At 39.2% G+C, this 24,380-nt stretch overlaps 1 protein-coding gene across 1 annotated transcript in view; it reads right to left on the bottom strand.

The window, feature by feature from the left end:
• The window catches only part of mus101 (mutagen-sensitive 101), a 508,677-nt gene that overhangs the window by 201,743 nt on the left and 282,554 nt on the right, over positions 1–24,380 (bottom strand). Inside the window, exon 14 of the mRNA XM_068224988.1 lies at positions 21,993–22,177. Within this exon, the coding sequence (XP_068081089.1) occupies positions 21,993–22,177 (185 nt within the window). The remainder of the gene's footprint in view (positions 1–21,992; positions 22,178–24,380) is intronic.

The raw sequence follows: 24,380 nt of genomic DNA, 5'->3' as shown, positions 1-24,380 counted from the left end.
TGGAGAATTGCTATAGTAGCCCCGGTGTATAAAGGAAAGGGTGATAGACATAAAGCTGAAAATTACAGGCCAGTAAGTTCGACATGCATTGTATGTAAGCTTTGGGAAGGCATTCTTTCTGATTATATTAGACATGTTTGTGAAATTAATAACTGGTTTGATAGAAGGCAATTCGGTTTTAGGGAGGGTTATTCCACTGAAGCTCAACTTGTAGGATTCCAGCAAGATATAGCAGATATCTTGGATTCTGGAGGTCAAATGGACTGTATCACGATTGACCTGTCTAAAGCATTTGATAGGGTGGATCATGGGAGAGTACTGGCAAAAATGAGTGCAATTGGACTAGACAAAAGAGTGACTGAATGGGTTGCTATATTTCTAGAAAATAGATCTCAGAGAATTAGAGTAGGTGAAGCTTTATCTGACCCTGTAATAATTAAGAGGGGAATTCCTCAAGGCAGTATTATCGGACCTTTATGTTTTCTTATATATATAAATGATATGAGTAAAGGAGTGGAATCGGAAGTAAGGCTTTTTGCGGATGATGTTATTCTCTATAGAGTGATAAATAAGTTACAAGATTGTGAGCAACTGCAACGTGACCTCGAAAATGTTGTGAGATGGACAGCAGGCAATGGTATGTTGATAAACGGGGTTAAAAGTCAGGTTGTGAGTTTCACAAATAGGAAAAGTCCTCTCAGTTTTAATTACTGCGTTGATGGGGTGAAAGTTCCTTTTGGGGATCATTGTAAGTATCTAGGTGTTAATATAAGGAAAGATCTTCATTGGGGTAATCACATAAATGAGATTGTAAATAAAGGGTACAGATCTCTGCACATGGTTATGAGGGTGTTTAGGGGTTGTAGTAAGGATGTAAAGGAGAGTGCATGTAAGTCTCTGGTAAGACCCCAACTAGAGTATGGTTCCAGTGTATGGGACCCTCACCAGGATTACCTGATTCAAGAACTGGAAAAAATCCAAAGAAAAGCAGCTCAATTTGTTCTGGGTGATTTCCGACAAAAGAGTACCGTTACAAAAATGTTGCAATGTTTGGGTTGGGAAGAATTGAGAGAAAGAAGAAGAGCTGTTCGACTAAGTGGTATGTTAGGCAAAGATATCAAAGATAATTTAATAAAAAACCACCTATTCAATACTTTACTTGTAACTTGTAAGTGGTATGTTCCGAGCTGTCAGCGGAGAGATGGCGTGGAATGACATTAGTAGACGAATAAGTTTGAATGGCGTTTATAAAAGTAGGAAAGATCACAATATGAAGATAAAGTTGGAATTCAAGAGGACAAACTGGGACAAATATAACTTACCAAGGGAGATGTTCAATAAATTTCCAATTTCTTTGAAATCATTTAGGAAAAGGCTAGGAAAGCAACAGACATGGAATCTGCCACCTGGGCGGCTGCCCTAAATGCAGATCAGTATTGACTGATTGATTGATTCATTGAATAGTAACCAGTGGTCAATAATTCTTTTAATGCAACGTAAACACTTGAAACACACACACCTGAGAACTTGTTTGATACTTTTGCGATACAAACAGTAAAACCTCATTAATTCAAAGTCATAGGGATGCAAAAATGTAACTTTGAATGACATGATTTCGAATTAAGCGCTAACTCGTAATTCAGAAATTCCAACCCTTGCCGCGTCACAAAATATTCTAAGACCCGTTATTGCATACAATTAACATTGATTCACAGTTTAAATCTTTCAAATGCTATGAAAAAAACTATTTTTAATATGTATCCAACAAGGCGCATTTGCAGTATTCAAATAATGCACTTTGATAAATTGCTGACAAACATAACCTCATGCAATGAAAGAAAAGATAAAGAAAAAAGATTCAAAGACGACGAGAAATCTATGCTGACTCTCCTGTGCATGTGCTTTATTCATTAGATTATTGTACTGTATGCATTTCAGATGCCTTGTACTTGCACAGAAAGTACCCGATGCCCTTAAAACATAGTGGCTTATCAAATGTTCCTATGACAAGGGGAGGAAGTAGGAAGTCTCTTGCTTCCATCTGCATTGTAACACAGGACAGTGACCAAGACAAGTGACTCTATCCTTGTATGATTTCCTGCCATGGCACTTCTTTTGTAATTCAAAAATGCCAACTCCTGCTGCATCACAAAATATCCTAAGACCCATTAATGCATGCAATCACCTTGATTCACAGTTTAAACCTTTCAAATGCCATGAAAAAAAAAAAAAAAAAAAAAAAAAAAAACTATTTTTGAAATGTATCTAACAAGGTGCATTTACCTTATTAAAATAAAGCACTTGGATAAATCATTGGCAAACATAACCTCATGCAACAAAAGAAGAAGAAAAAGATTCAAAGACGGGGAAAAATTATACTGGCTCTCCTGTGCCCCTGTGCGGATTACTGTACTCTTTGCATTTTTAGATGCCTTGTACTTGCACAGAAACAATGTGGCATAGTGAACTTTCCTATGACGAGGGGGAAAGTCTTCCGCTACTGTCTGCATTGCAGCACAGTACAGTAACCACATCTCCTTTAAAACCATAAGTCTGTTTGATCTCGGCATTAAAAAATGATGCACTTTCATCGGCATTGAGAATGCTGTTCAGTGTGTACAAATTGATTATAATTATGAGCCACGTTTTTTCGCCAACTGTCGGCATCGTTAATTTTCGCGGATTCTGTTTCTCCGCACACTGCCTGCTACTTTACATGATATTGTGGTGTTCCTTAAAACGCTGAATACAAATGAATTACTATTTCACTCAAACTTAGCAACTATGAAACACACTGTAGATAAACCAAAGCGGGTGAAAGTGCAGAAAGCTATCCATGCATGTTCCGGAAAATGCATTCTATCATGACGCCGAGAAAATTCAAATTCAAATTACTCTGTAAAATACTATTTAAAAAAATGTACAGTCAGTTTTAAATTAAAAGTCTGAATTGTTTTCTGTTTAAAAATGACATATGGGGGCAGTTTTCTTCCATCTGCGGTTACACAAAGCATAACTGTACTCCTAACATAGAAACTACGTGAACCAGGAGCGTATTGCCAACCTTGACGCAAATAAAATCTGCACCCCAATTTTGTGCCTCTTTTTTTTTTTTTTTTTTTTTAAATACGCAGCAAGGATTATTCGCATGGATACAGTAAGTTTCATGGCAATCTATACACAACATATAGCCGAAATGTATCTAATGTAACTCCGGTAACTTCCAACATAAACAACACATTTCCATAGGAACACAGAGTCAACTTGCAGCACTCCCAAAGCTTCAGCTAATTCCATAATGATATCTCTGCAGCTACCAGTGTACATTGTAATTCCAAGCACACAACCTCTGAGAGGCTTCAATTGAAGGTCTAAGGTAACAGGCTGATAGGAAAGAGATGAAGAGTAGCAACTTGCCATGTAATACAACGTAGATAGAGTATACATAAAGGAAAACATTGGTCCAAACTTTTTGGTTGCAGCCTGTGTCAGTTGAGGATAGAATGATAATAGCCACTATTAGCAAGCAGACACTGTGTGAGTTAAGGGGAGTGGGGGGACAGAAAGGCAAGAGAATGGAATAGGAAAAAGGAACGGTTATCTAATTTTAAGGCCAGGTGCTTTCCTGGACATTGAGCACGAGTTGATATCCCACTTCAGAATCTCTAAGGGTGGTAGGCTGGGAAGTATGGGGTAAATGTTTGAGGACTTCAACTGTGAAACATGCAGAAAACTGGGCAGAGTCTGCTTTAAAACTGGTAGATAATGTTGAAGTATAGTTATGACAACTTTGTCTGGGTAAGACTTGTTCATGATGCTGCTGATAAAAGTGGTGCTTGGCGTATGTAAGCGGCAGGTCTTACAGCGACTGTGTTCACCAGAAAGATCCGAAGCGGCTGGAGGTTGGTATGGTTCATAGTGAGTGAGAATGATTTTGAGATTATGTGGGTGCCTGAAAATGACTGTGGGGCTATTTGGAAGAAGAACCTGGAGTAGGTTGAGGATGAGAGAAGATGCCATGCTTGTTTTAAAATGTGATTTATTTTGTGCAGACTGGGATCATATATGTGGTTATGAAGGGAAATTAAGGATACGGGGTTAGGTTGCTTAGGGAGTCTCAAAGTTCATGGTCCAGGAGATCTGGTGGTCAACCAACTGGATGGGGTAACTCCTATTAGTACATGCCTTCCTTGCATTGTTGTAGGAGGCACAGGCTTTAGAGGCTGAAACAAATCTGTTTGACCAGGATGGCCAGGCTGAATGGTTGAGATCATTTTGTGTGAAATGGCTGAAAACTTATAATGAACATACTGCTGATGGTTGGTGGGTTTGGTGTGAACTAAGGCGTCTATTCTGGCTGGGCCTAACATAGTGTACATCTACAACGTTCAAGTTCAAATTATGCAACAGCAGCTGAAGTGGTTGTGCGCCGGTGAGTACGACCTTCTGCAATGGCACACCAAGTACTTGTTTGTACTCCTCAAGGTCTTCTTCAATTAATCCTTACAGCGTTTTGGAGGGGCATCATGAGGTCTCCTGTTTGTACTAAGTTCACTATACAGGATATGTTGAGAAAGTCTGTCACCCCTCATACGCTGGACATGCCCAACACATATGAGTTGGTGACCAATGATGGTAGCCTCTATACTGTCCACTTTTGCCCTCTCAAGAATTGTTGTGTTTGGTACTTAGTGATCTCATTTGATGTTTGTAATGGATCTGAGTTTCTGTTGGTGGAAGCATTCACGGCTATAGAGAATCCAGGTTTTACATCCATAGAGCAAGGTGGAGATGACAATTGCTTGATACACCACAGTCTGGTGTATGGTCTTAGATCTTTATCCAGGAAGATTCGATGAGTGAGACGTCCAAAAGTTACATGGCAGCAACATGAATTCTTCTCTGATGAGCATATACTGTAGACAGATGGATAAAGTGATTTGCTTGTTCCAAAGGCATGTTGGAGATGGAAATATTGAAATTCATTTGGGAGGGCAGTTCCAGGAAGCGGTGTGAGTACCTTCAAGGTCAAATCAAGCATATGGCCTATTGAAGCAGTTAACAGACGGTTGCAACCCATCAAGTGTAAGAGCTGGAGAAACAATGCCATTTGCAGTTACATGGATAAGACTTGTAAGCCTTTCTTTTCTTTTCTCCCTGTTCTTTACAACTTGCTTTATGTCGCACAGACACAGATAGGTCTAATGGTAACCATGGGACAGGAGTGGGAAAGAAGCCGCCGTGATCTTAATTAAGATACAGCCCCAATATTTGCCTGGTATGAAAATGGGCTGCTGACGGTGGGGTTCAAACCCACTACCTACCAAATGCAAGCTCACAGTTGCCTGACCCTAAGGCTTGTTTCACACCTACCCGGCTGCCGGGTAACCAGTAGCCAGCTCCGGCAAGAATGGAAATCCTTTTCACATATACCCGGCAAGAACACGGCAGCAGTTGTGTACACATCGCGTGTTGGAATGGATCGCAATAAATTACTAGCGTTTATGGTCTTGTATAGGCGTTTGAAGAAAAGGAGAAAAAATAGACTGCTATGGGTGAATCCAGTCTATATGGGAAGAGACGAGGTTGGAGCATTTTTTATACTTTTTGAAGACTTAAGAAATGACAGTGACAAATTTTTCAACTATTTTAAGATGAGTGTGCAAACTTTCTGTGTCAATTTCCGCCATAAGAACAAATACGTAATACACTAGAGCGTAAAAACAAGGAAACGCAACACTCGAGAAGACTAGACACTGCCGTGCTGGCTAGATGTGTAAACTTCCACTGATTCACAGCTCCCACTACCATCCCAATCTGGGTTTTTTTCACCCGGCAGCCGGCTCGTACAGTGGGGGCTGCCGGCTTCCTACTACAATAGCACGGCAGCCGGGTGCCGTTTATACGGCAACGACTTTTACCGGGCAAGTGTGAAACGTCTCGTACACTTCTTGTCCTGACAACCGTGTACCCGGCACCGGTTACCCGGCAGCCGGGTAGGTGTGAAACAAGCCTAACTGTACGAGCAACTCGTTTTGTGTAAGCCTTCTGATTGGAATCTGGTTTGATTACATAGTTGTCCATCAAATCTATACTTAACACATTGAAGACTGGCCCTGGAGATCTCCGTATTACTGCAGCCAGTGGTTGTGAACGGGCCCCAGAAATCTCTGTTCTTAAGTACTGGCTTAGTTTTCAGCTTGTTGTGCTCTCTGTCAGCTAGAGTTTGAACTATTTGCCATCATGTCATGGAGTAGTAGGATCAATGATGTTAGTGCAGATATCTTTTATAATCACTTGAAAAGAACCTATATACACAGGCGATCTTATGTGCACACCTAGAGACAATTGTCAACAAGACGTGCCCACGGCAACGTGCCCTGTCTGACGACAAAGATTTCAACATTTATATGCAGATTCATTGTATGATGTGCCACATGGGTGACAAGCCCTGAGAATTCCCGTAGTTTCTCAGCTGACAGTAGGCGACAGAGTATGAGAATTCTCGCTTTTATGCACCTCGTATTTCCTTGGTCATCACACAATTGTGGGCGGGATTATGAGTTCCAAACGGCATAGTTATGGAATACAAATTGTCGCTACATCTTTTTTTCTTTAAACCTTCATGTATCTACAAGCTATAAATTTCATTTCATATATTTAATGTTAGCCACTAATTATTAGAAATATCCAATTCACTGTCACCCAATGTGGTGCCTATGATAACTGGTTTGCAATATATTTCATGTAGTTCACAAAATAATATTGGATATGTATAGCTATTCCCTGGAGATTCATCATGGTTGTCAACATGGTGCCGCACATTAAGTTGCTGATGGATACCAATGTTTGTGATTAATTATATGCAAACCGGTTATCATAGGTACTGTATTGGGTGATAGAGAATTGGATATTTCTAATGATTAGCGGCTAACACTACATGGGGAGTAACTGTAAAGAGAAATCCTTGCATACTTGAATAGAGTAAGTACATGAAAGGCACAAACAGGGCATTCCTACTACACTGTGCTTAGGCGTAGTATTAAATGGTACTGCTTTGAAAGGTATCACACTGTACAGACTACCAAGCAACCTAGTGAGTACATGTTCCAAGTTTGAGGTTGATATCTTGAATACTTTTTGAGTTACAGTAGTTTGAGTGCAGCAGTGTAATATTTTTCTTGGAGACTTAAACTATCCAGTCTACATGGGTAGCAGCCTCCATTCTGGGTTCATTCTCAATGAGTTAAGTTGCAGCCTGTGTTGTTCGCAGACAATGTTTCATATAGCATTGGTGCCAGGTACAGGACAAAGAGTGCTTGTGCAAGTACACAACCTTGTTGAAGCCTGTTAGTGATGGGGATGTTTCATTCTGGTACGACACCTGTCTAAACATAACATCACTGAGGAGTCTGATCAGTCCAACAAAGTGTTCAGGATAGCCAAAACATCTTAAAACCAACCACACTGTTTGCCTGGGTACTGTAACAAGGGTCTTTTCCACATTGTAGATCACTAAACGAAGAGGCTTTTGTTTTTCTCTGCACTTCTTCTGCAGTTATCTCGCACAGAACTTCATGAAAAGTAGACGGGACTGCCATCCAAGGTTGTGGAGGATGCCGTGGAGGAAGTCTTCAGTAGCAGTAGAACTTCGGTTTAAGAGTAAGCTGAAGTTTTCTTTCCACTGGTTCCGGAGGGAACGACGTAAGAAGATGCAAAGAAATAATCAAGAATGGTAGAATTGTCAGTGGCTTTCACGGTACCATATAGCTCCTTTATCCCAGCATAAAAGTTCTGCAGATCTCTGGGACCTGACAGACTTGGTGGGGGTTTTTTTTTTTTTTTTTGCCAACAGTTTTTCACTTCCCTTATTTCATTCTGGGATTTTTGTTTGACCTCTTGAAAGCAACCTTTCTTCTCCATAGAAGTTGGATCTTGAAAGACACGTATGCATCCCTCTTGGCACTAATGACGTTCTTAATCTCTAAATTATTATTGTTGAACCAGTCCTTCACCTTCCTTACATAATAGCCAGGGCTGGGTTTTCTCTCAAAATACATATTTGTTTTTTTAACACGCGAGAGGTCGCACCCGTTTTAGAACGCGGGAGGCCGCGCGAAGGCAAATTGCTCACGCTTCATATTTTAAGGTGCTGCTATTTTCCTTTGGCGGTGAATGCTCTGATAAAATTATTAATATGCACCTTGTGTAACTGCCTTTCGACTAGCACTAACATAATTACCCAGTAACAATATTTTCGCAATGTAAAAAAATTAATGAATTTTGTCGCAAAATCTGGTAAAGTTACGAGAGTTTTTAAAGAGCGAGAGGTCGCACGTGAGCAAATTGCCGCAACATTTCCATTTGTACATTTCAATGAATGATTTGGTCACAATTCAAGATAAAACTACAGTACCACACTTCACTGAAAGCCACCATAAACCTCATGAACTTTACTTAAGAAACTTTCTTGGAAATGCAGTCATGTAAGAATGCACTACGCGAGGGGTTGCATGAAGGCAATATGCCGCGGCAGATGCAGGAGTGAAAGAAAACTTAAACTACTCCGGAACGCAGCAGGCAATTCACTGACGATAATCAACGTCAGGTGAGAGAGAGGGAGAAGAGGGATGAAACGAGAGCCCTAAGCCCTACAGCGGCTAACAACAAAATTATTAACAAATATTTAAAAGTGCGGCAAATTGCCGCGGGTGCGACCTCTCGCGTGTTAATAGCTACAGTTAAAATGTTCTCATATCTTTATAAATTAGGATACTGGGAATGATTTTAAATATTCTTAAAAATATTTGGCAATATTTCCAGCTTTAGTACATGTTTTTACATATTTGAGGAAAACTTGCATATATATGTACATATGTGCATATATGTTTTCCAAGATGCTCTTTCAGATCAGATAAATAAAAATCCGGTCAACACAAAAAGAGGATGAACTAGAGTGGATCACTCTAAAAAACACCATTGAAGAGGCAGCAGAGAAGGTCATTATCAGGGCTATGATTTATATTTACATATCCATTTGAGTTTATTGGTTTATCAAATCAATGGCTACTGTGACCAAATGTGTATGTACTACTCTAGCTGATGAAACATATTTTAACCACGAAAAAAATGTTGACATTCCAGTTTCAGTAATACTCATTCAAACTAATGCATAACCTCAGTCTCACCATGTTAAAATACGTCCAGTAAACCCAATACTCCTTGCCCAATATTTGCTCTGTTAACACACAAACTTAACATGCTTGCATTTTATAAATGTGGTTTAGTTTCGTTACGTAACTGCATCTGAATATCTGTGACCGTATTGTGCATTTAGTAGATAAGGATTATTTTTATCGCCAAGTAGAGATGCAGTTAAACCTATCTATCAAGGAACACCTTTAGTAGTTGTTCAGCATAATTTATGACGTTAAACCGCGCCCCAGACTGACTGATCACCGCTATAAGTGACCACCCCTCTACCAAATGTCAACGGCCACCTTGGAGGGCAGATGAGCAGGTAGAGGTCCAGGGCAGAATCTTGTCCCTACCCCTAAATGCGGAAGAGCCACTAGGTGGCCAACAGCATAGGATGCAGAAGGCAAGGGGAAACCACTGCATTAAAGATCCATAGGATATCCCAAGAATAAACATTCATGATGATATCTTTCAAAGTTAAATTAGTATCACCGAGCTCGATAGCTGCAGTCGCTTAAGTGTGACGAGTATCCAGTATTCGGGAGATAGTGGGTTCGAACCCCATTGTTAGCAGCCCTGAAGATGGTTTTCCATTGTTTCCCATTTTCAAATCAGGTAAATGCTGGTGCTGTAGCTTAATTAAGGCCATGGCCGCTTCCTTCCCACTCCTAGACCTTTACTGTACCACTGTCACCAAAAGACCTATCTGCGTCGGTGCGACGTAAAGCAACTAGGAAAAACAAAATAGAAAATAGTGTCTGGAGGTTAAATAGTCCCCAACTCAAAACTATGGAGGGAACAACGTAAGAAGATGCAAAGAAATAATCAAGATTTTAGAACAGGAATATGGAATGTTTGATCGCTTAAAAGAACTAAAACACTGGAAAATGTGAAGAAAAAAAGGGAGAGGCTTGAAACTGACTTACTACCGGACGAGTTGGCTATGCGGTTAGGGGAGCGCAGCTGTGAGTTTGCATCCCGGAGATAGTGGGTTCGAACCTCAATCTCGGCAGACCTGGAGATGGTTTTTCCATTTTCACACCAGGCAAATGCTAGGGATGTACCTTAATTAAGCACACGGCTACTTCCTTCCCACTCCTAGACCCTTTCCTATCCCATTGTTGCCATAAGACCTATCTGTGTCGGTGTGACGTAAAGCAAAATGTCAAAAAGAGATTGACTTACTAGACTATGAGAAGTGAGATGAATTTTTAAAAAAAGCAACGAGAGGTGTTGCTTTCATATTAAAACGGAAACTAGCATATGAGGATTTATCAAAAGAATTATCATAATCACGCTAAATAATAGTAAATAATGTTATTTGCTTTATGTCCCACTAACTACGTTTACAGTTTTCGGAAACACCGAGGTGCCGGAATTTTGTCCCGCAGGAGTTTACTTGCCAGTAAATCTACCGCCATGAGGCTGACGTATTTGACCACCTTCAAATACCACCGGATTGAGCCAGGATCGATCCTGCCAAGTTGGGATTACAAGTCCAGCGCCTCAACCATCTGAGCCATTCAGTCCCGTGATCACACTAAAGACGGAGCATGAGGATACAGTATTAATCCAAACTTACATACCCACATCTGGACACACTGATGATAAAGTAGAAGATATGAACAGCTGTAAGAAGTATTAATGAAAATTAAAGATATAGCAACATTCGTGTGTCAGGCGGTCCTGGAAATAGGGCGAATAAAAGTGGTAAACGAACTGTTTACATACTTAGATACTATCTGTTCAATCACAAGGAAATAAAGCAATGGAATAAAACAACTAGAAAACCCAAATATATGGGAGAAATTATAAGATCGGTACACAAAATATCTGGAGGCTCCTAATCTCAATAAATTACATATTAATGGCAAACTGTACAGTACTACATGATCTGCAGATGATGAAGCACTGGTACTGGTAACTGAAAATGAAAAAGATATGGAAAAGGCCCTAAATCAAATCAAGTACAGGAATTCAAATATCTAGGAAGACTGGTAACATCCAACGGAAAATGTATGAGAGAAGTAAACACCCAGATTGCACAGACGAAGGGAGCTCTCTCAAAAAAAAGTCCCTACTAACATCTAAGACTATCTGCATGGAGGTACGAAAACATTTCGTAAAAAGCTAGAGTTACATGCTGGTCTGTTGGACAGCAAAACAACTTGACTACAGCACTACCAGCGCACGCAACAGGAAGTTGCACAAAGAAGAGAAACGCTTATCTTATGCATCAAGTGTGAGGCAGGTGTAGCATTTTCTCATCTCACTTGCTCACTCACTCAGGCAAAGAAACGTACTCATGCATGCACTGTGGTAAGACTTTCAGACACATAGGGGATGAAGATTTGACTTGTGTGCTAAACGAGGATAGGCATTCGGACACCGAAAAGACAAGCATATATCACCTGTCTTAAAATATTCACGCAGACATCTCAATAATCGTGGTACAAGAGACTGTAAACCTTATGGATTCAGCTCTCAAAAGCACTGAAAATATCGCGGAAATAGGGGGTTACTCAAGAAAGAGACATGCGAAACGCAGTGAATGTCATAAGAATATGTTTTGCTGAAATAAAAACTGCATTCATCATCATCCTTTCATGTATTAGTCCTATAGAAGAACTCTTACGGTCTATACAAAAAATTTGAATTTTTACACAGCTAACAGAAAATACCTCTAAAGAGGTCCAGCAAACCCAAAAGGACGTTGTACGGCAAGATGGAGGCAGCAACCCGCTGAGACAGGTGTCGCCATCTATTGTCCCGGAAGAACCCCAGCCAAGAGAGGCACCCAACGGCCAAATCAACAAACCCCAAATGACATCAGGAGATCAGTCACTGGGAACAGAACAGTCTAGAGAAGGTGGAGACCTGAAAGATCAGCTAATAGTAGCACTTAATGAACAAACCCACAACTTAATACCATCATCTCCAGAGCAACCGACCAGAACAGGCCGGCACAGAGTAAAAGACAAAGCCACATCCCAGCTCCCAAGGAATCACACTGCCCAAAAAAGAGAGGCATCCACAGAGGTAGAACTAGAGAAGAAAATCATGGGGAGAATCAGCCTGCAGATAGAGTCCATGATAGAAAATATCCAAACAATGGTTAGAGAAGAGATAAAGGAAGCAGCCTGGCACACAACAGAACTACAAAATGAACAGAAACCCGTCCACCAGAGAGGAAGTCAACAAACAATCCTGGAGAAGGACATACACAACATGGGATACATCACAGTAACAAGTTGATGGATCTGACAGGAACCAGACAGTCACACCAGAAATGAGAATGTCAACCAAAAATAGAAGCCACTAGTTACGATATGCTCAACAAGCGCTCCATCCTCCACCACCCAAAAGGGAGAAGGGAAACAACACTGGAGGAAGACTCAAACCAGCAAAAAGTTTGTACTGGCTGTATGTAGGCCACCTAGATGAGGACACAACAGAAGATATCAAAGGCTAGATGACAGAAAAGGGCCTCACCAAAGTTATGGAATGCCTTGCCATTCAAATGGGAAGGAGGAATAAGGCATTCAAAATAGCAATCCAGGAAGAAGACAAATAAACAGTGGAGAATGAAAACTTCTGGCCTAAAGGCACCGCATTTCGCCCCTTTCAGTTCCAATACTGAAGGTCAGAAACCAGCACTACCTATCCCCGCAAGAAGCTATCAGGACAGAAGATTACACAGTTACAGCAACAACACGGTGAACACCTTCTGCACCTGCAACCCATGAGCTCAATTGCTCGTACAAACAACACTGTAATAGTAGTCACTAGAAAAATTAACATAATAGGAGTATACTTCACACCAAACACAGAACCAGAGGTCATCGTTGACGAGCTAGGTAAGGTAATGGAGAACATAGAAAGCGACAAGTCTACCATGCCACTAGGGGACTTAAACTGCTGTATAGATAAATAGAGCCCGAAAACCCAAGTGGTCACGGATTTGCTCATGGAACGCCAGCTAAGACTGCTAAATAGAGAGGACTACATGTCTATAGCTCCGAATGAGAGGAGCACAACTGACTTAGTCTTTACAAATATCTAAGGGCACACACAGGTAAAAACAAAAAAACCTGCTGTCAGAAAACACCTCCCAGTGAAGTCCAAATAACAACTAGAATACAGGAGCAAGCAGGTGAAAACCTTTAACCAAAAGTCTCAAGGCGCGTAGATGAGGAAAGATGGCAAGCGTACAAATAATAATAATGTTATTTGTTTTACGTCTCCTCTAACTACTCTTTTAGGGTTTTCGGAGATGCCAAGGTGCCGGAATTTAGTCCCGCAGGAGTTCTTTTACGTGCCAGTAAATCTACCGACACGAGGCTGACGTATTTGAGCACCTTCAAATACCACCGGACTGAGCCAGGATCGAACCTGCCAAGTTGGGGCCAGAAGGCCAGCGCCTTAACCGTCTGAGCCACTCAGCCCGGCGGCAAGCGTACAAAGAGGAGCTTCCAAAAGTAATGCATATGTTGAAGCAAGGGTATCTGGATGAAGCGGTATCAGCAATGAATGATACAATCCTTCGTGCCACGACTCAAATATCCACATATGAACACACTGCAAACCCATGGTTTGACGAAGAGTGTTACATCATGAGACAAAGCACATTGCAACTTCTGTACAACTTCTCCATAATGCTAGAGATCACGGAGGGGAAGCACTAGAAGAATATGCTGAAAAACATCTGAAATACTAAAGACTATTGAAGCATGATCTCTCTACAGAACAGAATTTGATAAATGAGGCAGCAGCAAAACCTCACAGAATACTACAGCTCTCGAAAAAAAAAAAAAAAAAAAAAAGCACCAAACCAACTTGTAAACATGGAACAATGGGAAGCCCATTTCACCAAACTCCTTGGAGAGAAGGGTAAAATGACAAACTGCTTTACACCAAATGCAGCAAACAAACAACAGCCCAATTACAACAGAGGAAGTCAACCAACTCATATGAAAGGGGAAAAACAACAAAGCAGCCGGACATGATGGAATATTCATAGAACACCTGAAGTACACACTCCAAGCCAGCTAGAGCTGCTAACATGCCTGTTCAATGAATGCCTAAAGAATAATTAAATCCCAGAACAAAGAAGACAGACAATTAAAACCGTGATCTACAAAGGGAAAGGAAGGATGACCCAAACTTCTACAGGGTAAACAGAAACCTAGAAGGGACCGAGCTCCCAGTTCCGCCATCTCTACACAAGATTTGATGCCCACGGTTTCCAGGGGAAAACATGCCAGAATGAAGCATACCACGAACCCAAGGAGGACTGCGTCTGCAAACTATGCAACCAACCATGCCCCAAGTACCATTTAGCGAAATGTGGAAACAGAACTCAATCTTTAAACACACTGACAAAAGACTGGTGAAAACCAAATGCACATTGTGCACATTGTGTTTAACCCTGAGAAGTAACACGTCTATAAATATCGCTTTAGTTACACCACACGTTTCGAAGACGTGTCAATCAAAGCCTATTATTTAAAGTTACATTAAAGTTACCAGATGGAATGAACAAGGAATAGAGGTGGTGGAGGGGATAACTCTCCCCTCCTTACGAGGAATAGATGGCATTCATTCGCACAACACGTCAGAAAAACGTATGGTGTTACTGTCAGGGTTAATAAAATTATTATGACAAACGAGAATTTTCTCAAAAGAGCAAATGAGACGTACCTTGGTTGAAACTTTAAACAAAAGAAGAAATAGCTTTGTTTGCCACTTGCTTCAACATACTGACTAGTGAACCACCCTGCTTGAAGGGAAAATGGAAGACAGAAGGACCAAAGGAAGAACTACAGTGTAATTTATCGACAACATTTAAGGCAAGCACACTTATTGCCACCTGAAGCTGCTGGCCAAAGAACGGAAAAGCTTGGAAGACATGCACGTTATCCACCATCCTTCGGGTTGGGGAGCTTATGAAGATGATTTATATGCAATAAAAATGGCTAAATATGTACATATATATGGGCTAAGAAAACTTCCCACCAAAAATGATTAATATCATTAAGGAAATGTAAGAATGCCAAGTTTTTCACAATGGGCAGTAAACGGAACCCATTCAGATTAATTTTGGAGTGTGGCAAGGCTGTAAACTTCAAGCGACACTGTTCCTGTTTGTCTTTGATAGAGTGGTGAAGATTATAACAGATTGGAAGAGAGAGATTCCATGGGGAATGAAAGATAGGCTTAAGGACATTGAATTTGCAGATGATGTATGTCTACTCACATAGAGATTCTGGGTCATGGAAGCAACAAAGGCAAAACTGCAGCATGGACCTGACGAAGTAAGACTAAAAATAAATTAAGGAAATGGAAAACTCCAGAACTGAGACAAAGCTGGTAGTGGATGAGGAAGTAGAAGACCAAAGTGATTTAATGATGGCCTAGGAAGCGGTGATGAGGGAACAGGGACCTGCAAATCAAGTAGGGATGACATAAAATTGTTAGTGTTGAACTGTAGAAGTATTGTAAGGAAAGGAATAGAATTAAGTAATTTAATAGATATATATTTACCAGATATTGTAATAGGAGTTGAATCATGGTTGAGAAATGATATAATGGATGCAGAAATTTTCTCACGGCACTGGAGTGTGTATCGTAGAGATAGGATAGGAAGGGTGGGAGGGGGAGTGTTCATTCTAGTGAAAGAAGAATTTGTAAGCTACGAAAAAGTTAAAGATGAGACACATGAAATTCTAGGTGTAAGGCTCATTTCTAAAGATAATAGGCAACTTGATATATTTGGAGTGTACAGATCGGGAAAGGGTAGCACTGACGCAGATTCGGAATTATTTGATAGGATGGTCGGCTATGTGGGAAACGACATGGAAAGAAATGTGATTGTAGCGGGAGATCTGAATTTGCCAGATGTCAATTGGGAAGGAAATGCGAATGACAGGAAGCATGACCAACAAATGGCAAATAAGTTAATATGGGAAGGACAGCTGATTCAGAAAGTGATGGAACCAACCAGAGGGATAAATATCCTGGATGTCGTGCTGATAAAACCAGATGAGCTCTATAGGGAAACTGAAGTAATAGATGGTATTAGAGATCATGAGCTGTTTTTGTGGTAGTTAAAAATAAAAGTAATAGAAAGGAAGGTCTTAAAAGTAGGACTATTAGGCAGTACCATATGGCTGATAAAGCAGGCATGAGGCAGTTTCTAAAAAGTAACTATGATCGGTGGAAAACGGTAAATAAAAATGTAAACAGACTCTGGGATGGGTTTAAAGAAATTGTTGAGGAATGCGAAAACAGGTTTGTACCATTAAGGGTGGTAAGGTATGATAAAGACCCACCTTATTATAATAGAGAAATAAAGACTAAGAAGGAGGTGCAGACTGGAAAGAAATAGAGTTAGAAATGGCTGTGGAAGTAAGGAGAAATTGAAGGAACTTACTAGAAAATTGAATCTAGCAAAGAAGGCAGCTAAGGATAACATGATGGCAAGCATAATTGGCAGTCATACGAAATTTAGTGAAAAATGGAATGGGTATGTATAGGTATTTTAAGGCAGAAACAGGTTCCAAGAAGGACATTCCAGGAATAATTAATGAACAAGGGGAGTGTGTATGTGAGGATCTTCAAAAGGCAGAAGTATTCAGTCAGCAGTGTGTAAAGATTGTTGGTTACAAGGATAATGTTGAGATAGAGGAGGAGACTAAGGCCAAAGAAGTAATAAAATTTACATATGATAACAATGACATTTACAATAAGATACAAAAGTTGAAAACTAAAAAAGCGGCTGGAATTGATCAGATTTCTGGGGATATACTAAAGACAATGGGTTGGGATATAGTACCATATCTGAAGTACTTATTTGATTATTGTTTGGTTGGTGGAGCTATACCAGATGAATGGAGAGTTGCTATAGTAGCCCCTGTGTATAAAGGAAAGGGTGATAGACATAAAGCTGAAACTTACAGGCCAGTAAGTTTGACATGCATTGTATGTAAGCTTTGGGAAGGCATTCTTTCTGATTATATTAGACATGTTTGTGAAAATAATAACTGGTTTGGTAGAAGGCAATTCGGTTTTAGGAAAGGTTATTCCACTGAAGCTCACCTTGTAGGATTCCAGCAAGATATAGCAGATATCTTGGATTCTGGAGATCAAATGGACTGTATCGCGATTGACCTGTCTAAAGCATTTGATAGGGAGAATCATGGGAGACTACTGGCAAAAATGAATGCAATTGGACTAGACAAAAGAGTGAATGGATTGCTATATTTCTAGGAAATAGATCTCAGAGAATTAGAGTAAGTGAAGCTTTATGTAACTTGTATTATACATAATACCAAATCAGTCAACAATAACAAAAAATATTTTCAATTAGGAGTATATCGAATTAGATGTAACAACTGCCTAACAAGTTACAAGGGCGTACCGGAAGAAATTTTGCGATAAGGTATAATGAACATGTCAACGCTATTAAGCATAATCATTTCTCTGCTATAAGACAGCACATGCACGATTACAAACATAACTTTACGGATATAGAAAATGATTTGAAAATATTAAATACAAATCCGAAAGGCCCTTTGCTTAATACATACGAGGAGTTATACATAATATTTGATCAATATACAAATCCCAATTATAATATCAACGAACTAACTGAGACAACCAACATTTTATTTAATAAAATTATCCCAATTGTAAAGAATGATTACATCAAATTAGTTAACAAACAGCGTCATACGCCAGCCATAGCGAAGAGAGCGGACACGCCCGGCCCCGCCCATACACACAACAAGGCTTCCCCCACACACCCCTCCAACCCCTCCACAACAGCCGACAACATTATCAGAAATACAAGGTACAATACGCGACAGACAGCCAAACAGCAAACATCTCAACCACCCCATAGCAGTAAGTAATTTTCATAGAACTCACACTAGTATTCAACTTTTATTTATTTATTTATTTCAATCAGAATTTCTAATTCAATCATTTTGACTTGCAGATATTCACCATCATAAGAAAGGAAAGAGCCACCATTAACGACCTTGGATTCAACAAGTGAACAATTTCTAGAACATTAATCAACGTCAAACAAATAGATTATCCAAAAGTTACAAATACTAAATTGGAAAGTGGTTGAGTAATTTTCAATACAAATTGGCAATTGTTACAATAATTTAAGCTTAAAACTTGCAAATAACATAAGGTGTCTGTCTCTTATTAATTTGGACTGTCAACTGAAGTTTACATCCAACGCACATTACAGTGATTTTAATGTTTTAATGTGTTTAAAGAGTTTTGCTTATGAGTTATTTCACATAATTCTAACATAATACGCACTGCAACAACGTAAGAACTACTATTATCTGCCGATTTAGACAGTCAACAGTGCAATTAAGTTAAACCATATCCACTAATTTTTATTGTGACTTTTATAGTTTTAATGTGTTTAAGTGTTTGTTTATGTGCTGACTTCTTATTATTCTAATATAACACTGTACAACACAAGAACCACTATTACCTGCCAGATTAGACAATCAACAGTGCAGTCTAGCACGTTAAACTACATTTACTAATATTTTATTTTGGCTAGTTACTTGTTTTATTGAACTATCAACATGTATATCTCTACATTTAGTGTAATTTATTGTTAAAACGACTATAATACTGATTATTTTACAATTGTTCAACTAAGTTCATTTCACATAGGACTAAATATTCGTAAATTGGAGATCAATTCAACTGACTAATGCCTATGTTAAAAAGAAAAAAAAAAAAAAAAAAAAACACTCTGACATACTCATCACGTTATAGAAAATATGAACTCATATTAGTTTCTTACATACGTGCATTGAGCGTAATAAGAGCAATTAATTTTTGTAATTGTATAATAATGAATTCTCAGCATGGATATAACCACTTTAAAATCGTTGAATTCTAGAGTATGTCATTAGCTCTCAATAGGAGGCGTAATATGTAAATGCAATTCTAGTGTAGCTGAGGATGACCTTTTGAGAGGTCGAAACCGGTCCTACATAAATGACAATAAAATAGTACTGATTAGGTGGAACTTTTCTTTCATTTATGTCTTATGGTGACTATCAATACGGAATAAAAATGAAATTTATCAATCAAGATAAGTGGTATGTTCTGAGCTGTCAGTGGAGAGATGGCGTGGAATGACATTAGTAGACGAATAGGTTTGAATGGCGTTTATAAAAGTAGGAAAGATCACAATATGAAGATAAAGTTGGAATTCAAGAGGACAAACTGGGGCAAATATTCATTTATAGCAAGGGGAGTTAGGGATTGGAATAACTTACCAAGGGAGATGTTCAATAAATTTCCAATTTCTTTGAAATCATTTCGGAAAAGGCTAGGAAAGCAACAGATAGGGAATCTGCCACCTGGGCGACTACCCTAAATGCAGATCAGTATTGATTGATTGATTGGCAGCACTGTTCAGAAAAATGGAGGAGCAGAAGACAACAATGTTAAGAGCTGAATCTGGAAGGCAAATGGAGCCTTTGAGCAACTGTGCCCTGTATGGCAAAACAAGAACACCTTAAGAAGAAGAAAACTTTGACTGTTCAATATCAGTGTGAAGTCAGTTCTTTTGTATGGATGTGAAGCTTGGAAGGCCACAAAACAGACAGAAAACTGATTACAGATCATTTATTAACTGGAACCTGCACCAATATTATAAATTTTTAGATAGCCGGATGCGATATTAAATGAGGGCATGTGAAAGGCAACAAACCAACAGCCAATAAAAGCCCAGACTAAAGAGAGAAAGTGGCATTGGATCGGCACACATTAGGGAAGCTACATGGAGATACAGAAAGGTCTGCACTAGGCTGGAATACATACAGAGAAGTGGTCACCTGAGAAAGACCCAGAGGAGAACTCTTGAAGAAAAGGACATGTTAACTGAGAAAACTTAGAGTGAAGTAAAGTGGCTGGCTGCCAATAGGACCAGATGGAGAGTCTTCACTGCTCCTTACACACTACCAGGTGCATAAGTCAAGTAAAAGAAGTGAAAGACAGAAGTGCATATGTAAAGCAAACTGTTTAGTCTATGGAATCTATCCTAAAAAGAAAAATCAAGCAAGAACAAGCCCATTAAGATCAACCTCCTGCACGGAAAGGCCAGTGTTACTTTGCGTGAAAGATGCTAAAACCAGAAAAGACAAATAGAACATTTTGGGCAAACAAAAGCAGTATTGTGCACATCGTCAGAGATATGTTCGTAAAGCACACTCGAAAAGAATTATAAAATGTGTCAGTTGCCCTGAAGCAGGTGATTTAGAGTAATTTTTATGTACCAAGTTCCAAATTTCCTATATTTGCATTAATGATTCCCATAATATTTTTGTTAATATTCCACATTAAAGGAACTTACTGTATATAAAAAGAGTGTCCCCAAAGATCATTAACTCTGTTTTAAATGTTTAAGGAATTAATAAAACGTTTACTTCCTTACAAATATTTAATGTAATGGGATTGACACCCAGGTCCCCCCTGAAATCCTAGGATTATGTCTCTTCAGATACAAATAGCCGAGTATGTATATCTTTCATGAGTTGGTCATCCTAGCAAAAATTATTAATGCAGCCATCGAAAGAACTGGGATTTGAGTTGCAGCCGATGGGGGGGAAAAGATGTCACAATTTCAGCTATTTCATCTTAGAATCATGAACAGTTCAAAAGATGCCATTTTATCTTTCAAAAATTAATCTGTTTCTGGTATTGAATGATTCTGGGTTTTGTCAAGTGGTTTCCGAGTATTCTAATCCCTGCCCAACATTATGTCTCCACAGATATTTCTGGTGATGTTACTGGTGAAAGCAGTGCTGGGTAAATGTAGACTACAGGTTTTACAGTGGTTGTGTTTACAGGGGAAAGGGCCAGAAGGGGGTGTTGGTTGGTATGGTTCATAGAGAGCTTTCTACACTGGCTTAACTACCAACACTATAGCCAAATGAATATGTAGTGCTACAAAGCCTACAACAAGGATCTTCCGGTACCATGAAACCATGTTTGATGATCGTTTTACAGTTAAAGTCCTAAAACATTTACCCCCAACTTCCCATCCTCCTGCCTTAGATATTCCAAAGTTTGACATCAACTGGTGTTCAGGTCCAGGAAACATTACATTAATGTTAGAAAATAGTTCCTTATATTCATTCTCTTGTCTTCCTATCTCTCCCTCCCTTTACCTCAAAATAGTGTCTACTTCTGAACAATGACCACTACCATTCTTATTCTATCCTCCACAAATGAAGGCTGCAGCAACAAATTTTGGACCCATGTCTTACTTTTCTGAGTAGGCTACTCTGCCCAAGCTTGCTTACATGGTAAATCACAATTCATCTGTTTCCTATAAGAATACAGATTTCCACAGAAGATTACTACAAGAAAATATACAGAATAAAGAACAAAACAAGTGAAATCAACCTAGGAACATCAGCACATGGAGATATATATATAGCTTGAGTTTACAAATTCAAAAGTGGTAGAACTTCCATGTACTACATTCGATAGACTGATAAAAATTTCATATCATACACAAAACACATCATGAAACTCAAACATAAAACAGAATCTGCATCTGCCAACTATTTTCTAGACACAAGACACAAATATACAGAATGGAAATTTTCCACATCACTTTGTGCCCTAATTTTCTGAATAAGAAGGCAAGGTTTATATCTTTTCATCGTTGAATCTAAGCAGTGTTGAACTTTGAAGTTAGAATGTAATTTATAAAAAAACATAGCAAATAATGAAAAACTCACCAGCCATCGATGTGTAACTATCTCATTGGTAGCTTGCACTAAAGTTCCACCATACACGGGAACAATACCATAATCTGCAACACCCTTAAAATTTCGAGTTACTAGACGGCCACCACACTCTCTTATCATCTCTTCCATCTCAGAGGTCTGATTTTCTGGATAGCCAGAAATAACAAACATCATTCCTAAAAGTCAGAAAAGCATATAAAAAGTAGTCATTTAAATCTTTTCTGTTTGTTGATCAAGACATTCTGAAAATCTAATGTGGTTCTGTTCTATAAAGTGTCTGATTTTAACAACAAAAATTATCAAGCAGCCTGATCATATGAATTAGACGCACACAGATGTAATCCAACATGTTAATTCAAGTCTGCAGATATATTGTCTGCAATAATTAATTGTGTGTGCTTCAAGTTACTGTTTAAAAGTAACAATTCAGCAGCAGCAGCAGCAGCAGCAGCAGCAGCAGCAGTAGTAGTAGTAGTATGTGCACAGCTGCTTGACTTCAGACTTTCTGAAGTGGTACCATCTAAGCAACTATGCCTACCAATTTTGACATTCTGACTGTGCTGCTTGCTAGCAATGAAAGTGTAATTCAACTGGGTTAATATAATTTCACAGGTTGACACTGAGTGCACCAGCAGAGATCAAATTTGTAACTATTAGGTTCTTCAGTCTGTCAGAACTAATAACATTTAGGAAATACCTGAAAAAGAAAATACATATTAACAGATTATACCTGGTAGGGAAACAACTTAATTAAATTAGAATACAACAGATTCTATCAAATTACACACTTTAAAAAAAAAACTTACTGACTGATAAATTTTATGTTAAAACCTGTGTTCACTCTTCCGATAATTTGGTGAAATGTTGTAACTTGTTGTGGAGAGAAGAATCATATTGAGGAGTACTTCGTTAATAAAAGTTATAACATTCAAACAATTATTTTCTTAAAAGCTACTAATATTACATGTTTATGTAATACAACTAGAGTCCTGTAACAGAGACTTGTCATCATTTCTTTATTTCAATTACTTTAATGAATATTGAATTTTCATGACCACATTGTACTCTAAATAAACTTTCAACCTATTAGGTCGTATTCAGTACATATGGAGAGATGTATGGATTAGACCTTTGCTTTGGATTTCGAAATATCTTCAGATAAAGAATTTGCTATTTGGATTATAACACGTATTTCTCTACCATGTGCTTGTCTTAATTTTGCAAGACACAACACAACATTTTGAAGACAAATTAACAGGGCAAGTTTCCTTCCCCTCAGGGTGCTCTGCCTCTAGCTCTAGAGCAGGTCTCAAGCCTGGATAAAGGAGGAGAGGCACCCACAAAGCATTTAGCATTTATATTTATAGTTTTAGCTTCATGGTATACCAAAGCTTTGATCGGTTGATGCTAAAGCCCTCACAGAGGGAGTAGAGTACTGGCTACACTTCGGTTAGACGGACCTACAAAACCTGCTGTGATGATCTTGAGCACACACTCCAGTCGCTCGGGTAGCAGAGTGGGAGCTTCAGATTTCTGGTGAATAAAGATAAAGCAGGCACTCTTTCCGGTAAGCACCTGCTCATGTTTCCTTGAGCTAACTCAGTAGGTGACTCCAAATGATAGTGTCAAGTTCAATAGCATGCCAGAGGTAATGGTGGTGGTTAACCAGAAAAGAAAATTATGTAAACTTTGCAGAAAATCATCTCAACTTGATTACAGAGTGTTATAAAGGTCCAATAAGGAGCATGCTGAAGAGCCTCCGTGGCTCAGACGGCAGCACGCCAGCCTTTCACCTGTGGGTTCCGTGGTTTAAATCTCGGCCACTCCATGTAGGATTTGTGCTGGACAAAGCGGAGGCGGGACAGGTTTTTCTCCGGGTACTCCAGTTTTTCCTGTCATCTTTCATTCCAGCAGCACTCTCCAATATCATTATATTTCATCTGTCAGTCATTAATCATTGCCCCAGAAGAGTGAGACAGGCTTTGGCAGCCAGCATGATTCCTATCCTCACCACTTCCTTCATTCCATTCCTGACCCGGTCAGATGACTGGAAACAGGCTGTGGATTTTCAAGGAGCATGGTGAATGGTTAGCGGAGCATTTCTTTGGACACTCCAAAGAAACAAGAGGTGGTGCACTAACAAATGAAGAAAAAATGTAAATCTTCTTGCATTATGTTGATGACCCTGGGTTTCAGAGTGAAGTTGGTGAAGATATCTCAGAGAACTGTGTCAAAAACATTTTCACAGGTTTTGACATGAACAGAAACAAAAGCAGATTATTAGATAAAATTCCAACAAATGTTGCTTAGATGCAGGAAGCACGGCCTAAGTAGCAAGAACATTTGAGCTTCCCTTATGTTGTCGGAACTGTAGACTGT

Source organism: Anabrus simplex, chromosome 1 (genome assembly GCF_040414725.1).
Source record: "Anabrus simplex isolate iqAnaSimp1 chromosome 1, ASM4041472v1, whole genome shotgun sequence".
NCBI lineage: Eukaryota > Metazoa > Arthropoda > Insecta > Orthoptera > Tettigoniidae > Anabrus > Anabrus simplex.
Note: the sequence above shows the minus strand (reverse complement) of the source record. Positions and strands in the feature narration are given on the sequence as shown.